A 17,909-nucleotide genomic window follows, 5' to 3' on the forward strand; every position below is an offset into this window, starting at 1 on the left:
TAGAAAACTTAACTAACATGACTATAGGTTTGATTATCATATATGACTAATTATTAATCTGTATTTCTCAACTATACATTACAATTTCAAATTAGTTGCACAAACAAAATACTTACAAAGAGACCATCCCACTGCAGCATACTATCAGCCTTATGTTGCATGGGGCATGCCATCTAGGTCCTGAATCAATCAGGTGAAAGCAAAGCCATCCCCAGCCCCTGGAAGCCCCTCACAAATCTTTAGAGTCTTCCATTCTGAACAAAGAAACAAAGAATTACCTAGACAAACCTGTAGGTTATAACAAGGGTCTTCCCCCATGTGCATCCCTTTGTTTCCTCATCTTCAGTTTTATCTGTTAGTCTGCCATGGATTTTGAGAAACAAGTCATCCAAGAAAGACACTTTTGACAGTTTCTGCTTCTGTGAATACTTGTCCAGGGCCTGTTTCTTGAGACTAAAGCAAACATCTTGTAAAGCTTAAGTTTCTCATACTGGTCTGGTTTCTCTCCTGTGGGAAAATATTGCCAAAAACTTAACAGAGCAGGTCTGGTGGTCTGCCATGGGGGACCCAGTGCTGTGATTTCCCAAAAGTCCCCCATGCATTTGAATCTCCTGCAATTTAATGCATGCAGGGAAGAAAGATTACTCCTCTGCTGTCTGTCCTCATGGCTTGTAGACTGGCCATTGAATGAGGTCACCACACATGTTTGTCTGTTCACATGTATTAACAACTGGAAGAATTCAAGAGACTAAGTAACAATATTGTTCCATGACAAAAGTTTTCTGTGGGCTCCCATTTCTTGAGGAATTTTAAGTTATGAAAGCATATACCAAACCACTGTCTCAAAGGATAAAAAAAATTAATACCTTGAGCCAGAATACATTTTCCCCAACACAAATTTTATCATTGAATTTAGAGACTAAACTTGACAACAATTTATTTCACTAGAGAAGACTGAGGATATGGATTTTACTAGTGGCTATTAAATTGAATAAATACATACATATAATTTTCTTAACTGCAAATCATATAAGATGGTTCAGACAGAAATTTTTGAAACACACAGAAAAGTTTGATAGTGCTAATATTCTTGTACTATACATAATACCTTAAATTTTATGCCAGTAATGTATGATCATCATATTTTGCTATTTTCCCCAGAAGCTCATTTGCAAGTACAAGGTAATAGAGGCCTTTAATATACTCTCACTGAATTAAGTAGAAAGTGTGATTATGAATCATCAAACTAGAGGCGAGTAAACAAACCAAGGACAAAATAACTTCTTTGATTTTAATATAGTATTTTAGGAACATATTACACAGTAAAATATTGTTGGAGTAGTTGAGGTTTAGACAGATGTTATCTTCACTTGTTTTCTTGGAAGGAGAGATTCAGATGAAAGTGTCACAAAATACTATGTTTTTTTAGAGGGTTCTGAGGCCTACCTTTAATTCCCTTAAAGGGACTTTTGTATGATAAAAGGTACACTGTGTTACCTTATTAGTTTAACAAAGAGTTCTATAGCCACATCCTTGGCTTTATCTTTAGATAATGTTTCCTTGGCAGTGGCCTATATTTATCTTTGTTAAAAAGCTAATCAAATATGTTTTCCCCTGATCAGCAGAGAGTGTGGTCCCAGGTGTTGCCTGAATCTCTGAATTGTATCACACTCTATATATACCATTTTTACATGAACATTCATGCCTGTAATAAATTTCCAATTTATAAGTTATGCAAAGAGATTGACAATTTTAGAACAGAATAATCATAACTATACTGTAATAAGTTATAAAATAATCACAATAATACTATATGTTATAGAAATATGGTTTCTCTTAAATATATATTTAATACAATGCTCATGCTTCTAGTGATGATGTGAGGCAATCCAATGCCTTCATGATGAAGTAAGCTGAATGACTAAGCCTTTATACTCTGGTTGTAGCTTCTGTATCTGGAGTTATTATAGCCTTCATGAGTTCATAGATAAAAGATTCATCCCCTTATAGACCACAGCAACCTCAGCATGCGAGCTTTTTCTTTCCTACATTGGAAAATTTAATTTTTTTAACTAAAAGAATAACTTTGCAGCTTCTCTCTGGTATAATTAAGATGCCAGCTCCTGTGCTTTGAAGTAAAATAAGGCCACACGAACCCAGGTACTATGATACCGTAATTATTGATCTTAAAGCAAATAGCTCTGGGATGATGAATGGGTGAACATTATAAACAATGTGCATACTCTGGATAAAGATAATTCCGGTCTAGATCAGACATGTGATTTCATCATGCTATTTAGGATGGTGTGTAGTGAAAAGTCTTGGGTTAAACATTCTTGGAATTTTCCATATAATATTGTTGAACCTCAGTTATGCATGGCCGACAAACTGCAGAAAAGAAAATATTCATTTCCTCGGTCAGAATAATCACATTTAAAGCCCAGTATCCCCATGTGGCTACTGCTTACTCCATTAGGTACTGCACATAGAGGCCATTTCCATCACTATAGAATGTGTCATTGGACATCACTAGTATTGACAAAATCAATCTGATCTAATGTAAATAATTATTTCTTTTGCTCTTTTTTGTTTGGTTGGTTCTTGACACATGGTCTCACTGTGTTGTCTAGGCTGGTCTTGAACTTAAGGCTGTTGTCCTGTCTCAGCCTCCCAGATGCTTCAATCACAGAGGTCACAATGTCTAGCTTCTTCTTGCTTTAAATGTGTTTTCTTGCTTATCTCATACTAGAAAGATTCCAGTATTAAGGGGGGCTTACATATTTCTTTAGAAAATATGTTAGCATGTGTCATAGTAAAGAATGCTATAAAAGCATGACTCCTAATTCTTATGTCACAGAGCCTTATTAAACTCTACTTAATGTTATCATCTTTTCTTCCATGAAAGTGAGTTCATATACTAAAAATGTGTTCCAGTTGATTCTGGAGAAGGAGATAGTACTCAAGTGAAACATCCTAGCACACAGTGAATTCTATCTGCTTTCTCAGTGACTTTAGTATAATTTTAAGTATAAAATATTAAGAATGCAGAATGAAGTAAAAAAATAAATCCAATCCTTTTGACTGATGACATAACGCAGAACCAATACATCTGCCAATTCAAATTATGTATCATGTTGAATGAACAGATCCTTTTAGCCAACTGGCTAGGTTTCCTCAGTCTCAAAGCTTTCCCTACTCCCCGCTGAATGGTGAAAAAGCTTATGGAGGGAGGAAAGGAATAGTGTAGTCATCTTCCAAACTCTAGATGCCTCATGGAGTTTCAATGCAAACAATGCATATTATTTTGAGGCCTCGATGGTTTTATCTATGTGGATATTCTAAGTGAAAGGGAGAGAGCCCAGGAAGACCCCCTCTTTGAACTGTGGGGAAGTTGTGAACAGTTACTTTAAAAAGACCTTTTAAATTAGAACAAGTTTCTGCAAGGAGAGCAGAATTTCAAATGGAATTGGCTTTAAGTATAGCTGAGGGACAGAATCATCCATGGCTTTGGATTCCTGGTTTCTTCGCCAACTTGCCTTTGTGTGGAAGAAGCACTGGAGCATGCTTTCCAAAGAGCGGTAATTTGAACCATATGCAGACTGAAATGATTGTCACATTAAAGCTCAATTAAGAGACTTTGAACGGGATCGCCTTTTATATAGAGACATTATGAGAAAAAGCCCTGTTTTCTCTGTATAACAGCCCTGGATGTCCTGGAGCTCACTCTGTAGACCAGGCTGACCTCAAACTCACAGAGATCCACCTGACTTTGCCTCCTGAGTGCTGGGATCAAAGGTGTGTGCCACCATGGTCCGGCTGTTTCTTCCCTTTCTTATATTATGGAAAATCTTTAGCTAATGTGTATGATTCTTTTTTTCAGTAAGCCCAACTTCCTGAACACATTGAGTTTGTCTTTTACTTTAATGTATACCTTGGGATCTCTATTTTGTAGACTACTCATCAGGTATTTTATAGAAGTTGATCTATATATTCAGGTTGAATATAAACTGGAAATGTTTTTTTTTTTCTTTTTTTCTCTTTTTCTTTTTTGGTTTTTCGAGACAGGGTTTCTCCGTGTAGTTTTGAAGCCTGTCTTAGATCTTGCTCTGTAGACCAGGTGGGTCTCAAACTCACAGAGATCCACCTGACTCTGCCTTCCAAGTGCTAGAATTAAAGGTATGTGCCACCACTGCCCGGAAATGTTTTTGGAATAACAATTAATATCTATTTATTTTCTTTGAACTTTTTAAAAATTAATGATAGGAAGTCTTCTTGTTTATATCAGCTTGAATGTATTCAGCTGCAAGAAACAAACAGTACTATGCACAGTGGCTTCGACTGAAAGGACATTTATCGTTGACAAAATAAGCACAGAGGTAGCTGGTATCTAAAGGTTATTTAGTAGTCAAATGAGATCATCAAAGACCTCAGGGTTATTTTTTTTCATTTTATTATTTTCATCCATTCTACCATCCTCAGATGAAATTTTCAATCCTAAGACTTTGTGCCTTGTGCTAACAAAATGTCTGCTGCAGTCTCAACCATTATCCATATATAATACCCTCCAAAGCCAGAAGGAAGGAAGGAAAAAGAGAGGCGAGTCTTGTCCTTTTGAACGTGTATCTTTTCTCTTGGGGAATGTCTTTGCAGTATGATCCTCCACAAACAGAATTATTTTCATTTGCCTAATACTAGTTTCCATGAAGCAATTATTGGAAAGGGCAATCTATTTTAACATGGAGTCATGATTTCTTCCCTGGGGAAAGGCATCTTAGAGCTAACGCAACCTCTGATCTTTTAAGAAGAAAGGACTAGCCAGGTTTGGTGGTGCATGACTGTAACTCCAGCAGTTTGATAAGCAGCAGAAGCAGGATTGTAAGTTCAAGGTCTGTGCAGACTACAAAACAAGTTCAAGGTTAACTTAGGCAATTTAGCAAAACCCTGTCTCAAAATAAAAAATAAAAAATTAACCATTGAAGATATAGCTCACTGGTAGAATGCTTCCCTAGCATACACAAGGTCCTAAGTTCAATCTCCAGTATTAAAATGAATACATGAATGAATGAATGAATCAATCAATCAATCAACTAGTAAGCAAGAGGTCTTGGATTTGGTTCTCAGAACTGCACAAAAAAGAAAAGTGAACAGAAGGAATGAGATCATGGCTACCGGGCATCGGACCGGCAGATTCTGCCACGCACAGATCCTTCATCTTGCTCTCATTCCTTGCATACTTGCTTTGGCACTACTCAAGAGGCCACTCGCCTGTCAGTAATCCCAAAGCCTACCACCCCATGTGTGAAAACGCAGGAGCAGAAGGCAGTAAGGCTTAAGGAAAATAGCATGCTGGGGTTGGAGGTCAGACAAACTAGATTTGAGTGTCCCATTTACCATTCATTAGCCAGAAAACCTTGCAAAGGAAGGCTAAGCAGTACCTGTCATAGGCTCACAGTGTGTGTTATTTCTCTTCCCGAAAGAATTCACTTGGTCAGAAAACATCTTGCTGTTGCTTGAAAGGATAAACTTGTCAGAAAGAAAAGCTTAACTGTAGCTGCTTTTACAATCCTCACTCAAGATTTTGTGGGTGGATTGGGGGCAGGTGGGGATGGGAACAGGAAGAATCAGGTAGGGGGCGGAGGATTGAAAGGAGAGAGTACTGGGAGAGACTACTGGAATTGGGGGTGGGTGATGTAGAAACCTGGTGCAGTGGAAACTCCATAGAATCCATGAGAGTGACCCTAGCGAAGACTCCTACTAATGGGGGGTAGGGAACCTGGATTGGCCATCTTCTATAACCAGGCAAGATTCCCAGCAGTAGGACTGGAACGTCAACCCAGCCACAAAACCTTCAACCTACAATCTGTCCTGCCTCCATGATGTACTGGGGTAATGGAGACACAGAACTTGTAGAAGTGGTCAATCAATTACTGGTCCAACTTGAGGCCCATACCACAAGAGGGACCCTAGGCTTGACACTTCCTGGAGGGCCAGGACCCAGAGAGGCTTATAGCCCAGAGACCTAGGATAAAACCAAACATGACTGGGAAAAAATGTCAATGAAATGATTCTTAGTGATGTTCTGCTGTACTCATAGATTGTTGCCTAGCCCAGCAACTGATGGGAGCAGATGCAGAGACCCACAGCCAAACATTAGGCAGAGCTTGGGGAATCCCACAGAAGAGGGAGAGGAAGGACTGTAGGAGCCAGAGGGGTCAAGGACACCAGGAGAACACAGTCTACAGAATCAACTAAGCATGGCTCATAGGGGCTCAAGAGGTTGGAGCTGCATCATGGGTCTGCGCTAGATCCTCTGCGCATATATGTATATTATGGTTCTTTAGTTTGCCAATTTTGTTGGCCTCCTAACAATGAGAGTGGGGATGTTTCTGATTCTTTTGCCTGCTTGTAGGAACTATTTCCTCCTACTAGGTTGCCTTGTTCAGCCTTGATATGAAGGTATATGCCCAGTCTTATTGCATCTTGTTATGCTGAGTTTGGCTGATATCACTGGGAGGCCTGCTTTTTTTTTTTAAGGGAAACAGAGGAGGAGTGGATCTGGGGGAGCCGGAGTTGGAGAGGGAACTGGGAGGAGTGGAAGAGAAACTGCAGCAGGATGTAACGTAAGAGAGAAGAATTAAAAAAATAAAACAAAATAAAATCCTCATTTAGCCAACCCACATAAAAGTCCCCTCTCACATTGTCAAAAGATTTGTAGGTAGTAGCAGTTACTAAGAGAAAGCTGCTCAATTCTCTCTCTCTGTGATAAAATACTTGAGAAAAGATTAACTTACAGTAGGAAAGGATTCTCTTGGCTCACAGTTTCAGTATATGGTCAGCTGTCTCCATTGTTTGGTGACCTGTGGCAAGGCAGAGCATTATTGACAAGCACCTGGGCCAGAGAAGGCTGCTCACTTCATAATATCCAAGAATGGGGGAGGCAGGGCTGGGGTCCCACAGTCCTATAATCTTCTTCAAGGGCCCACTACCAATATTGCCACCCCGAGGACCAAGGTTTTGGACACACAGGCCTTCGGTGACATTTCAGAACCTTACTGTAGGAGCAGAACACACACACACACACACACACACACACACACACACACACACACACACACACACACACCATGCATTGCTGTGTTGGTTTGCTTAAATGTTTGCCAAGGTTTAATGTAGGAAACAAACTCCTTACTAGGTATTTTGGGCAAAAGTAAAGTAAATCAGATGGATTCTAACAAGGGAAGTCAGGAAGTCTGTATCAGTGGTCAAAGGTCAGGCTGATTCTGTCACTCTAAGGTGAGGAAACTGTTGTTTGACTGCCATCACTGCCAGTGTCACATTCTGTGCATCCCACAATGCTGGTGAGAGGCCAGTGGCCATGGCATCTCACTGCTGTCAACACATCCACCAGAGCATATTTCCTGCATGTACAACTTAGGAAAATACTAATGCCTTCCTTAAGACCAACCGTTGACTAATGGGATTTCATGGAACTTAAAAGCTTCTGTACAGCAAAGGGCACCATTTGAGCAAAGAGGCAGACTACAGAATGGGAGAAAAAAAAACTTTCCATCTGATAGAGGGTTAGTGTCTAGGTTATATAAAGAACTCAAAACTAAATATCAAGAAAACAAATGACCCAATAAAAAATTGGCCCAAGAACTAAAAGAGTTCCTAAAAGAACTACAGATGGTCAAAAACTATTTTAAAAATGTTCAACATCCTTAGCTATCAGGGTGATACAAACTGAAAAGACATTGATATTTCATCTTTTCCCCAGTCAAAATGGCTAAGATAGAAACAACAGCAGCAAAGACTGTAGGGAAAGGAGAACATTGATTCACTGTTGGTGGAAGTGCAAAGTAATGCAACCACTACGGAAATCAGTGGGGAGTTTCCTCCAAAAGCTCGAAATATATCAACCATGTGATCCCTCTGTACCACCACCATACTCTCAGAGGACTTTATAGCTTAATACAGAGATATATGACCATGTATATACATTGCTGCTCTCTTCACAATAGCCAGGAAAATAAAAGAGCCTAGATACCCACCAGTTAATGAGTAAAAAATGAAAATGTGGTACATTTACCAATGGTGTTCAGTTATAAAGAAAAATGAAATTATGACATTTTCAGGTAAATGGTTGGAGCTGGAAATAATTATTCTGGATGAGATAACCCATTTTCAGATATGCATGTTGAAATTAGAGTATCTCTAGAAGTCAGGAATATATTAAGGGACCAGAGTGCGTGTGTGTGTGTGTGTGGGGGGGGGGGGGTCTCAAGAGGAATGGATAGAACACATGTGGTACACAAGGGGAACGGGGAAAAATGGAACAGGAAAGGCTAAATGGGATGGGGGATAGAAGGACAGGGTAGAGGAAGGGATACAAGGAGAGGGTAACTAACCTGAAGACCTTTTGGAAAGTCATATGAAAACCACTACTGTAAAAGCTTTCCATAATATGAACCTATATAAAAAGAGTTTAAATAGAGCTACTCCATATATAACAGGGTGTCTTAGTTAGGGTTACTCTTGCTGTGATAAAATACCATGACCAAAAGTGACTTAGAAAGAAAAGGGTTTATTTTACTCACAGTTTCATATAATAGTTGGATCCTTAAAAGCAATCAAGGCAAGAATTCAAACAGAGCAGGAACCTGGAGGCAGGAGATGATTGCAGAGGCCATAGAAAAGTGCTGCTTACTGGCTTGCTCCCCATGGCTTGCTCAGCCTGCTTTCATATAGAACCCAGGACCACCAGCCCAGGGATGACCCCACCCACAATGGACTGGGCACTCCCATTGATCACTAATTAAGAAAATGTCCTATAGGCTTGCCTACAGCCAGATCTTATGGAGGCATTTTCTCAGTTGAGGTCTCCTCCTCTCAGAAGACTCTAGCTTGTGTCAAGTTGATATAAAACTACCCAGCATACAGGGTGATGATGCTTCCACAATACAATGGGCTAGAAATAAAAAGCCCAGTTCCAGGAAGGAGTTAACTCTTTTGGATTTATTAGCCAGTGTGCACCTGTAGACCTCCAAACATTACAAGCTATTGTCATTGCTCTTAGTTATTGTCTAGAATTGATGACAAGACCCTATAGTTGAAGATACCACGTATTTGAGTCACAGGGCATGGAGAAATCAACTGGTATTGATGTGGGTATTTTAACCCTAATGAGTAGCATTCATATTGCCGGAGAGTTCAATGCACACCACTTGGGGAGAAAAGTAATCAACACTTTTACCCAGCTATGAACACTGTGAACCATAATAATGACTAGTCTGGCAAGACATGCCCACTGGTGTAAATATCACAAATGTTATGAGAATAACCAGCTACTTTCTGATTGTATTTAAACCCTGCTTAACAGCTCATATAGTTACCATTAACTGAACCAAAACCTATGGCTGGCTAGGTCATAGGTCCTTGGGGGAGAATCTAATACTATTATTAGATTCTTATCTTTATATCCACAGTGCATCTTTCAGCCTTCACCAGAGAAGCTTCTTTCTGCAGTAGCTGGTGATGAATACAAAGACTCACTACTGGTCCACATGCAGAGAATAAGATGTGGTGGAGTGCTCAGTCCTAGATGGGATGTATGTATCACACCCCTGCAAGGGTCAGGGATCATCCCAGAAGATGGGGCAGAAAGACTATAAGAGCCGGAGGTAGTTGATGTCTGCAGTGAAAAAGTATTTGTGAGGCATGACAAAGATGTTACACTCCTGAACTCACTGCAGTTGTGGCTTCGTGTACAAGATCAAGCCAGCCAAAATTCTAGCATTGGTGAGGGAGGATTCATCTCCAGCTGAAGTGCTATTGCAATTCATGACTTCTTGTAGCAGGCTTTCTTGGGCTGCCAGCACCCAAAGCATGGCATGAAGCCTCATTATTAGTTATAAAAGCTCGGCCTTAGCTTAGGCTTATTTCTAACTAGATTTTAAAATTTAACCCATTTCTATTAATCTATGTGCTGCCCTGAGGCTCATTTACCTCATCTATGTACTGTCCACCCTGCTTTCCTGCTTCCTTTATGTCTGTCTGACTGGTTCCCCTTTTCTCTCTGCACACCAGCCCCACCTGTCCCTCCTCTGCCATTCAGCCTTTTATTAGACCAATCAGGTGCCTTAGGCAGGCAAGGTGAAACAGTAAGACATCTTTATGTGGTTAAACAAATGCAGCAGAAACAAAAGCAACACATCTTTACATAGTTATTATATTGTATATTATACATGTAAACAATTATTCTGCAACACATCTTTACATAGTTAAACAAATATTCTATTCCACAACTTCTGTGAGAGGGAGAGTCAGTTTTCTTCAGGGATGCAGCTCCTGAGAGGCTACCCATCCTCCAATAGCTTCACCCATTCACATACATGCATCACTAAATGGAGTTAATGGAGAATGGAGGGAAGGAAGAGGGGAAAGCCCCTATACAAGGTTTGGTGTGGCTCATCTAATCATACATTTTTACAATATGATAACTTATTCCACGAAGGATTTGTGGTTGAAAACAGGCCAATGTGAAATACCTCTTTGTGGCTTCCGAGTCTCTAAGCCTTGAACATCTGGTTGTATTATTATGATATACATGATAAAAGTGCCTTCCACAAAGGATTTGCAAGTCCAGTCCAGCTAAGAGATTCGACCTAGGCACCAAGATATGTAAACATTGCACCAGACAATTAATATTAAGTGCTGTGGGCAGTGGTGTTACAGTGCACGGGAAATACAGAGTTCCTGGGGGAGCTGAGGCTTCCTCTCTCAGGACCCATAGAATAGTAAGAACTAAGAATATTGGCTTGATTGTTGACATGTTTTATTGTATAAAAGATCAACCAGGCAGGTAGGGGGCCTGCCACCCAGCTACCAAAAAAATACACAGAGGCTTTTCTTACTTATGAACGCTCAGCCTTAGCTTGGCTTGTTTCTTGCCAGCTTTTCTTAAATTATTCTGTCTACCTTTTGCCTCTGTGCTTTTCCTGTTCTCTTACTTCTGTAAATTTTACTCTTACTCCATGGCTTGCTGTGTAGCTGGCTGGCTGGCCCCTGGAGTCCTCCTCCTTCTCTGGCTCCTTTTTTTTCTTCCTCCCAGATTTCTCCTTCTATATATTATCTCTGCCTGCCAGCCCTGCCTATCCTTTCTCCTGTCTTGCTATTGGTTGTCCAGTTCTTTATTAGACCATGAGGTATTTTAGACAGGCACAGTAACACAGCTTCTCAGAGTTAAACAAATGCAACATAAAAGTAACACACCTTAAAATAATATTCTACAACAGCAGGCCATATTTAATCATGAGACATACACTTCTATGTTTGTCCAAGGCAATTGTCAGTTACATATATTCCTAGAATTTGTGCAAATGACTAAGTTCTTCAAACCTGGCCCAGAAACTCAAGTATGTGGAATTAAAGGACCTTGGAATTTGAGGTTTGGGGGCTATTTTCTCATTATGTTGTGGAGCCACAAGAACCATTCAAGTTCTAGCCTTTGAAAGTTGAAGGCTGGAAATAATGGATTTTTCATAACCATATGGGGACAGTTAAAGTGAACTACATGAATAGGATTGGTCTGGGGAAAAGTGTGGAGAAAAGGATGTAATCTGGAGCCCCAAGAAAACACTTATGTCTACATGGCAGACTGATGAGAAGCTGTGTCCAGAGACTGTTCAGAACAAGAAAAACAAAGGAAGCTAGTGTGGACAAAAAGTTTATGGAATAGGTGGGTGCCAATTCATTCTGAAACCTCTGTGCCATAAAATTAGGGTTCCAGGAGGTTAGTGTGTGTGTGTGTGTGTGTGTGTGTGTGTGTGTGTGTGTGTGTGTGTGTGTGTGTGTTCGCTGCTCATGGCTGCTCATGGTGTTGTTCCTTTAATGTGAGTGATTAAAGGTTCACATGGAATTTTGTCATTTCCTTGGGGTATACTTGCAGCAATGGAATGACTGGATCAAGGGGTCTAAAGCCAGGCTTTATGTTTCTCGGTTGCATTCCTAGGTTTCATGCTCACACACTCACTATTTGATACGGAACAAAGAAAAGTATGTAACTTTGCACAGCCTGGGTAGCCTAGCCAAGGGATCAGGTGAGGAAATCCGCAGCTGAGCAGAACAAAGGGATGGCCTTCTCTGCCTGGGAAATTCTCTCCAAATGGTCACACTTCAGCTGCCCTCCTCTCCTCATTTTTTTATTTCCATATTCTCCATCTCTCATCAAGAACACCAGTGAAACAGGGGCCATTAATTATGAGCTGCCCTCGCACAGACTTTTGCGTAAGCTCTAGGACAGATGTTCCTTTTCTAGTTCAATGGAAGGTGCCTGGGAAGTAGATGTGTGGCTAAAATGGTGCTAAGTTAAGGGTTGGTGAGCAGACTGAAGTTCTTAACTATAGGATTGCTGTGTTGAAATCTGAGATTTGCTTACTACTTCAAGTGATAAGGATCCACTACTTATAGGAACTCACCCAATATTCACAAAATGACTTGCCTTTAACTGCCAACTGAGTTAATTGCAAATAATACCATCTTTTTTCCCCCTCTAAGCCTATGGGCTTTGAGGGTAGTAAGACTGTGGGAGCCCACAGAGGTTTCCTAGTGAGATCGGAGCTTGCTTTACCCAGCAGGGCTGCATTAGAGGATGATTGGACCACGGGCCTGAGTACCAGGTGTTTGGAAGGGTCTACACTTGGCTGTATCTAGCAAGGGGGAGGTCTTTTGCCTCATCCCGTGGCATTGTTATTAAAAGCCCATTTGAATAAAGTTTTGGGCTGTTGGGTATTGACCCAGGTCTTCCAGAAGCTGTCCTGTGTTTCTGTCTTTCCTCTCGTTGGCTAGGCCTATCATTCTACCTACAAGTTTCTCATCCCTCTGTTCTCAAGAGTACCCTGGGAAAGGTGGGGGTAGGACCCCCACATAAGATGCCCTAAGAAATTTTACTTTATCCTAAGGTAGGCAAGAAACTCTGAATAAATACCAAGGGTCCTAAGTTTCAGCCTTCATTTCCTACAGATGTGCCAAGGAAGCTGTTTATTTCTTTTGTCATTGAGATAAGACATTTGATTTCCCTTCTTGGCCTCTGCCCACATTCATTTCAGCAGATGAACCTATTTCAGGTACTACAAACACTAGATTCTACTGGGTTGTCTTTGCTGGAGGAACTGTGGGTTTAGTCTGAGTCACACACATTTTACGGTGTCTGCTCTGGCATGAGCTTCATATACATTGGCATCATCTCAGAGTGAAGTTGACTCTCTTTCCCGATTCCAGAATTTCAGATGGCCCAGTGTGATTCCAAAAACAGTCTGAGGCTCATTTTGATTGGCTTTAGCCATCACAGCCCAGCCAGGTTCACTCTGAGAGGTTCCTGTCCCTTCATGAATGGCCACAGATGCTTCTGCTCTTGGCTCTGCATTCTAATAGCACCCCTTGCATGGATTATGCCCAAGCAATGCTTTCAAATAATGCGTCCATACTGTGTGGCTCTTCTTGCTGCAGTTTCTGTTCTTTTTTTTTATTGTAGGATCTGGAGACTCACCACTAGAAGACGATGGAGTCTGGTATTCACACTCTCTGTATAAAGGTGAATGCTTTGCTTATGTGCTGACGAGGACCTGCTGAGGCCAGGAGAATTTTTCTTTAAGGCTGTGCAGAGCAGACTGTAATAAAGTGACCAGACAACACATTGAAGTTCTAATTCTCTGTCCAGGAAGATAAATATTTAAAAGTAAATGTGCATAGGCACTCATCCTTCCAAAAGGAAAACAAAGGGAAGAAAAAGAAATCCCAGAAGTGCTGCCTTTCAGCACCCCGTGGTCATTTTATTCTCCTAAATTTCTTTACTGTCCGCACTTCTGCAAAGGCAAGCTGTAGCTGATGAAAGTGAAAATCAAGCCTGATTCATACATTACAGCTAGAGCCGTTCAGAGCAAACCCCCAAGGTGAACTCTGCACCCAGTGCTGCTAATGTACTGACTGAATGGAGAATGAGAAACTTGATTTTCATGAGCTCATCTCATGCTCTGTCTGAGCCCAGCATGGCTCCTAAAACGATAAGTAAAGTGTGTTGTTGCTCAAATGAATTTTAACTTAATGATAAGAAATCCAGCTCTACATATTTCCACCAGTATCCACTCCCAGCAGGTATATAAAGCCTAATCAAGAACCTTCTATACTGGCTTAGGTAAGTATATCCACAGATACTCCTACTGCTGCTCCCTTGAAGTCAGGGAGCTCAGGGTGGAAATGAAGGTAAATTTAAATGCTTTTCATCTGAAATGGCTCCTTCTTATTGCAAAGGAAAACTCTGAAGAAAATAGGCTGGCAAAGTTCCATTTTGACATTTGGCCCAAGAATGCATTCGTACTCTGGCAAGAAAGTACTACCCTAGACTGTCATGACCTTTCTGAGCTATCAGGGAATTGAAGTAGTTCCGGTCAGCCTTTGCCTAAAGACTGTCCTTCATTTTTCCAGAGAAGTGGGCAGTCTTTCTAGACAATGACTGGTGCCTATGCCCAGGTGCGTTTCCACATTTGCTTTGATTTCTGACCATAAAAGCTCACTTGTCAAATAATGTCTATCCTCATTGTCTTGGGCATTAAGTAATCCAACCAAGCACAAAATTTCTAGTCAGATGTTTGGACATACTCTGATTCATAAAACTTCCTGAAAAGTTTTTTTAGAAGCTCTTTTTGAGTCTCTAGTTGAAAAACATTCCTAAAATGCATGCAATGTAGAGACTCCTTACCCACATAGTAGGGATTGCCCCGTGTCCTTAGGACATTTTGCTCAGTGTCTACCCTCACCTTACAGTAGATCATATACCTAAAAATATGTCTATCCAGAACCTTCCATGAATGTCTAAGAATAAATCTTTTCATGATACATTATTTCTGCTGTCAGTTAAATAGCTTGCTGGCAGGAATCATCACACTATACATTTCGTATGTACGTACAGACATACCAAAACATGTTATGTACCTTCAGTTTTCACAATAGAGTTAAGTTTTTTTCTTCTTGGTATCACTGTTATGATGAGACTTGAACCTGGACCTTTATTCATGCTAGACAACTGCTCTATTCAAGAGTCACACCTCAGCTTTTAAGTGTCATTAATGTTAAAAGTTAGAGGTCAGCTGTGATTAACTGTGAGATTATCTCTGGAATACTAAGCTCCTCAGTGTCTGGCACATAGTATATACTCAATAACTAATTTGAATTAAATCCAATTTAAAAGAACAGAGGAAGATTAAATAGCATATATTGGGTTCCCAGGATGTAACATCTTATTTATTGATTTGTATTTATTTATTTATTTATTTGAGTGCTGGGGATGAAATTCAGACTTGATGGTTTTGCTTGGGATACCATAATAACTTCCCACTAATCAAGGGAAGGAGAAGATACATAGAGAAGTGTCAGTATTATCCCCTGTTTATGGAAGAGGGACCCGAGGGTTAGAGAGAGTAGGATGTGAGTTCTGCGTCACTCACTCAGCTGACAGATGCTGCACTGGACTCTGAACAGATGTTCTGGCTCACATCCATAATGCACTAGTAGTTCATTAGCCTGCCGCACCACGCTGCCTACCCCACAGACTCCATTTAATTAGAGTGCTTATCACATTGGCTCAGGAGGATGCAAAGGCTTTCCTGATTAATCAGTTTGGATGTCTACTTGGTAAATCTTGTCTTTACTTCAACAGTACACAATCTTCCTTCCTCAAAGCCTCTATGTTAAACATTTTGTTAGTTCACTTTGACTTAACTCATAGTGCTTATATGCACTTTAAATTCAAATCATTCACTCACATTCCCATTGCTGTTACTAAAGAACTGTTAAACTGTCAAAACACCTTCCAAAGATTTGTCTTGGAAAGTAATAAAAAATAAAATGCCTTTTACAAATAAATGAATACAAGATTCTTTTTCTCCAACTGGTAACAACATCACCTCTTTTGGATATGTGGTCAATACTGATAGAAGAATCTGAAGAATCAAAATGAGGGAGAAAAAAATCTGCTAATTACATGCTACATTCAAATATGTAAATTTGTTATATATGAAAGCACACACAGACCTTATATAAAACATAAATATACATAGTACAGGAAGACTGCATGTATAAAGTGTTCCATAAGGGAAGAGTTCCAGGAAGACCTGTAGGCCTGAGGTGAGCTCTGTACATCTATATCCACATGGTGGAAGTGAATGAACTCTAGGGTAAGCTCCCATCAATCTATGCAGACCATCTAGGGAATGTTACCTGAGTCTTGAATTTCGTATCCACTTGCAACTTTCTGAAAACCATGATATGATTTTTAAAAAAAAGTATTAGTAAAAGGGAACCTGAGAGCATCAGAGTAAAAAAGTGTCCTATTGGCAAAGCCTGGACTGACTAGCAGACAGAAGCATGTCCTTAGGAGAGAATTTCTGGGCAAAGCAAAATAAGGCCTGTGTTCCTTCCTGGCCACATGATGGCGAACTTACTCCATTTACTGACCACATAGGTGCCTGTGGGGGATGAAGAGCCAGGCAACTGCAGGACAGAAGTGCTTGTTCAGAGCATTAACTCCACTCCCACCCTGAGACTAGATGGAGCTTATTGCTGGTCCCCAGATAGTGCAGGAACTCCCCGACTAAAATGGTAGTCTTGCCCTTCTTTTGCATGGCTCTCAGAGAGTACCTTCCAAAGACAGGAGAAGTTCAGCTTTATGAGTGATACCCTAAGTATGCTCTGGCCAGCTGTCCTAGTTTGCTTCTCTGTTGCTGTGATAAAACACTGACCAAAGAAACTTGGAGAGGAAAGGCCTTTTCATTTCTTTCTTGGCTTACAGGTTACAGTCCATCATCAGGGGAAGCCAAGGCAGGAACTCAAGGCAGGATCCTGGAGGCAGGAACCGAAGCAGAGACCTAGACAGGCATGCTGCTAACTGGCTTGTTCTCCATAGCATGCTTAGCTTGCTTTCTTATACACAGTATCCAGGACCAGCTGCCCAGAGTTGACACCACCCATCTCTGTGATCTGGGCCATTCCTCATCAATCTTTAAGCAAGACATGCCCGTAGGCCAGCTGTTCTCAACCTGTGGGTCATGACCCTTTGGGGGTTCACATATCAGATATTTACATTACGATTCATAACAGTAGCAAAATTGCAGTTATGAAGTAGTGACAAAAAATAATTTTATGGTGGGGGTCCCCACAACATGAGGAGCTGTGTTAAAGGGTCACAGCATTAGGAAAGTTGAGAACCACTGCCATAGGCCAATCTGATGGAGACAATTCCTCAGTTGAAGTTCTGTCTCTCCACATGACTCCAGTTTGTGTCAAGTTCACAAAAACTAGTCAATGCAGCAACTATGAGACCAATATCAAAGCTCCCTGCAGATTTCCATCTGAGGAGGGTGTCACTGTGTTACCTAACGGGGCAAAACTGGGGATGGATGAAAAGGGGAGTAACTGTTCCATGAGTGTAAGCCCAAATGACACTCTGTTATGAACACTGGTGTAGCTTAGTTCAAATTAGTAAGCAAGAGCACTGTGGTTTTCTTTATAGAGAATATGCATATAGCTGGGCGGACGCCACAGTTAACTGTGTTATGCGTAGATGGCTAGGGTAGAAATTCACTATGGCATCAATTAGTTTCAAGAGATTAGAATATCATGTTAAGGTAAATACTAGAGGGAGCAAGTGCTTATTGAACATTTACTTTGTGCTCAGCACTGTGCTAGGCAATGGATATATAGTCTTTATTTATTCCTTATAACATTTGCCTGTTATCATTGGCAGAGGTGCTGACTCAGAGAGTTGAGGTAGCTTGTCCCCGTGATACAACTAATTAGAGGTACTTGGATTCATATTTAGTTATGTCTGATACCCAGTCCCATAGCCGTAACCTTCT

The 17,909-nt window shown here is 40.6% G+C and overlaps 1 protein-coding gene across 1 annotated transcript in view; it reads left to right on the forward strand.

Annotated features, from left to right (window-relative positions):
• Nucleotides 1–17,909, forward strand: part of Srpx (sushi repeat containing protein X-linked) — a 76,664-nt gene that overhangs the window by 34,271 nt on the left and 24,484 nt on the right. Inside the window, exon 3 of the mRNA XM_052743434.1 lies at nt 13,532–13,591. Coding sequence (XP_052599394.1) covers nt 13,532–13,591 — 60 coding nt within the window. The remainder of the gene's footprint in view (nt 1–13,531; nt 13,592–17,909) is intronic.

The sequence above is a fragment of the Peromyscus californicus genome, unplaced genomic scaffold, assembly GCF_007827085.1.
Source record: "Peromyscus californicus insignis strain IS unplaced genomic scaffold, ASM782708v3 Scaffold_10__1_contigs__length_136768540, whole genome shotgun sequence".
Lineage (NCBI taxonomy): Eukaryota > Metazoa > Chordata > Mammalia > Rodentia > Cricetidae > Peromyscus > Peromyscus californicus.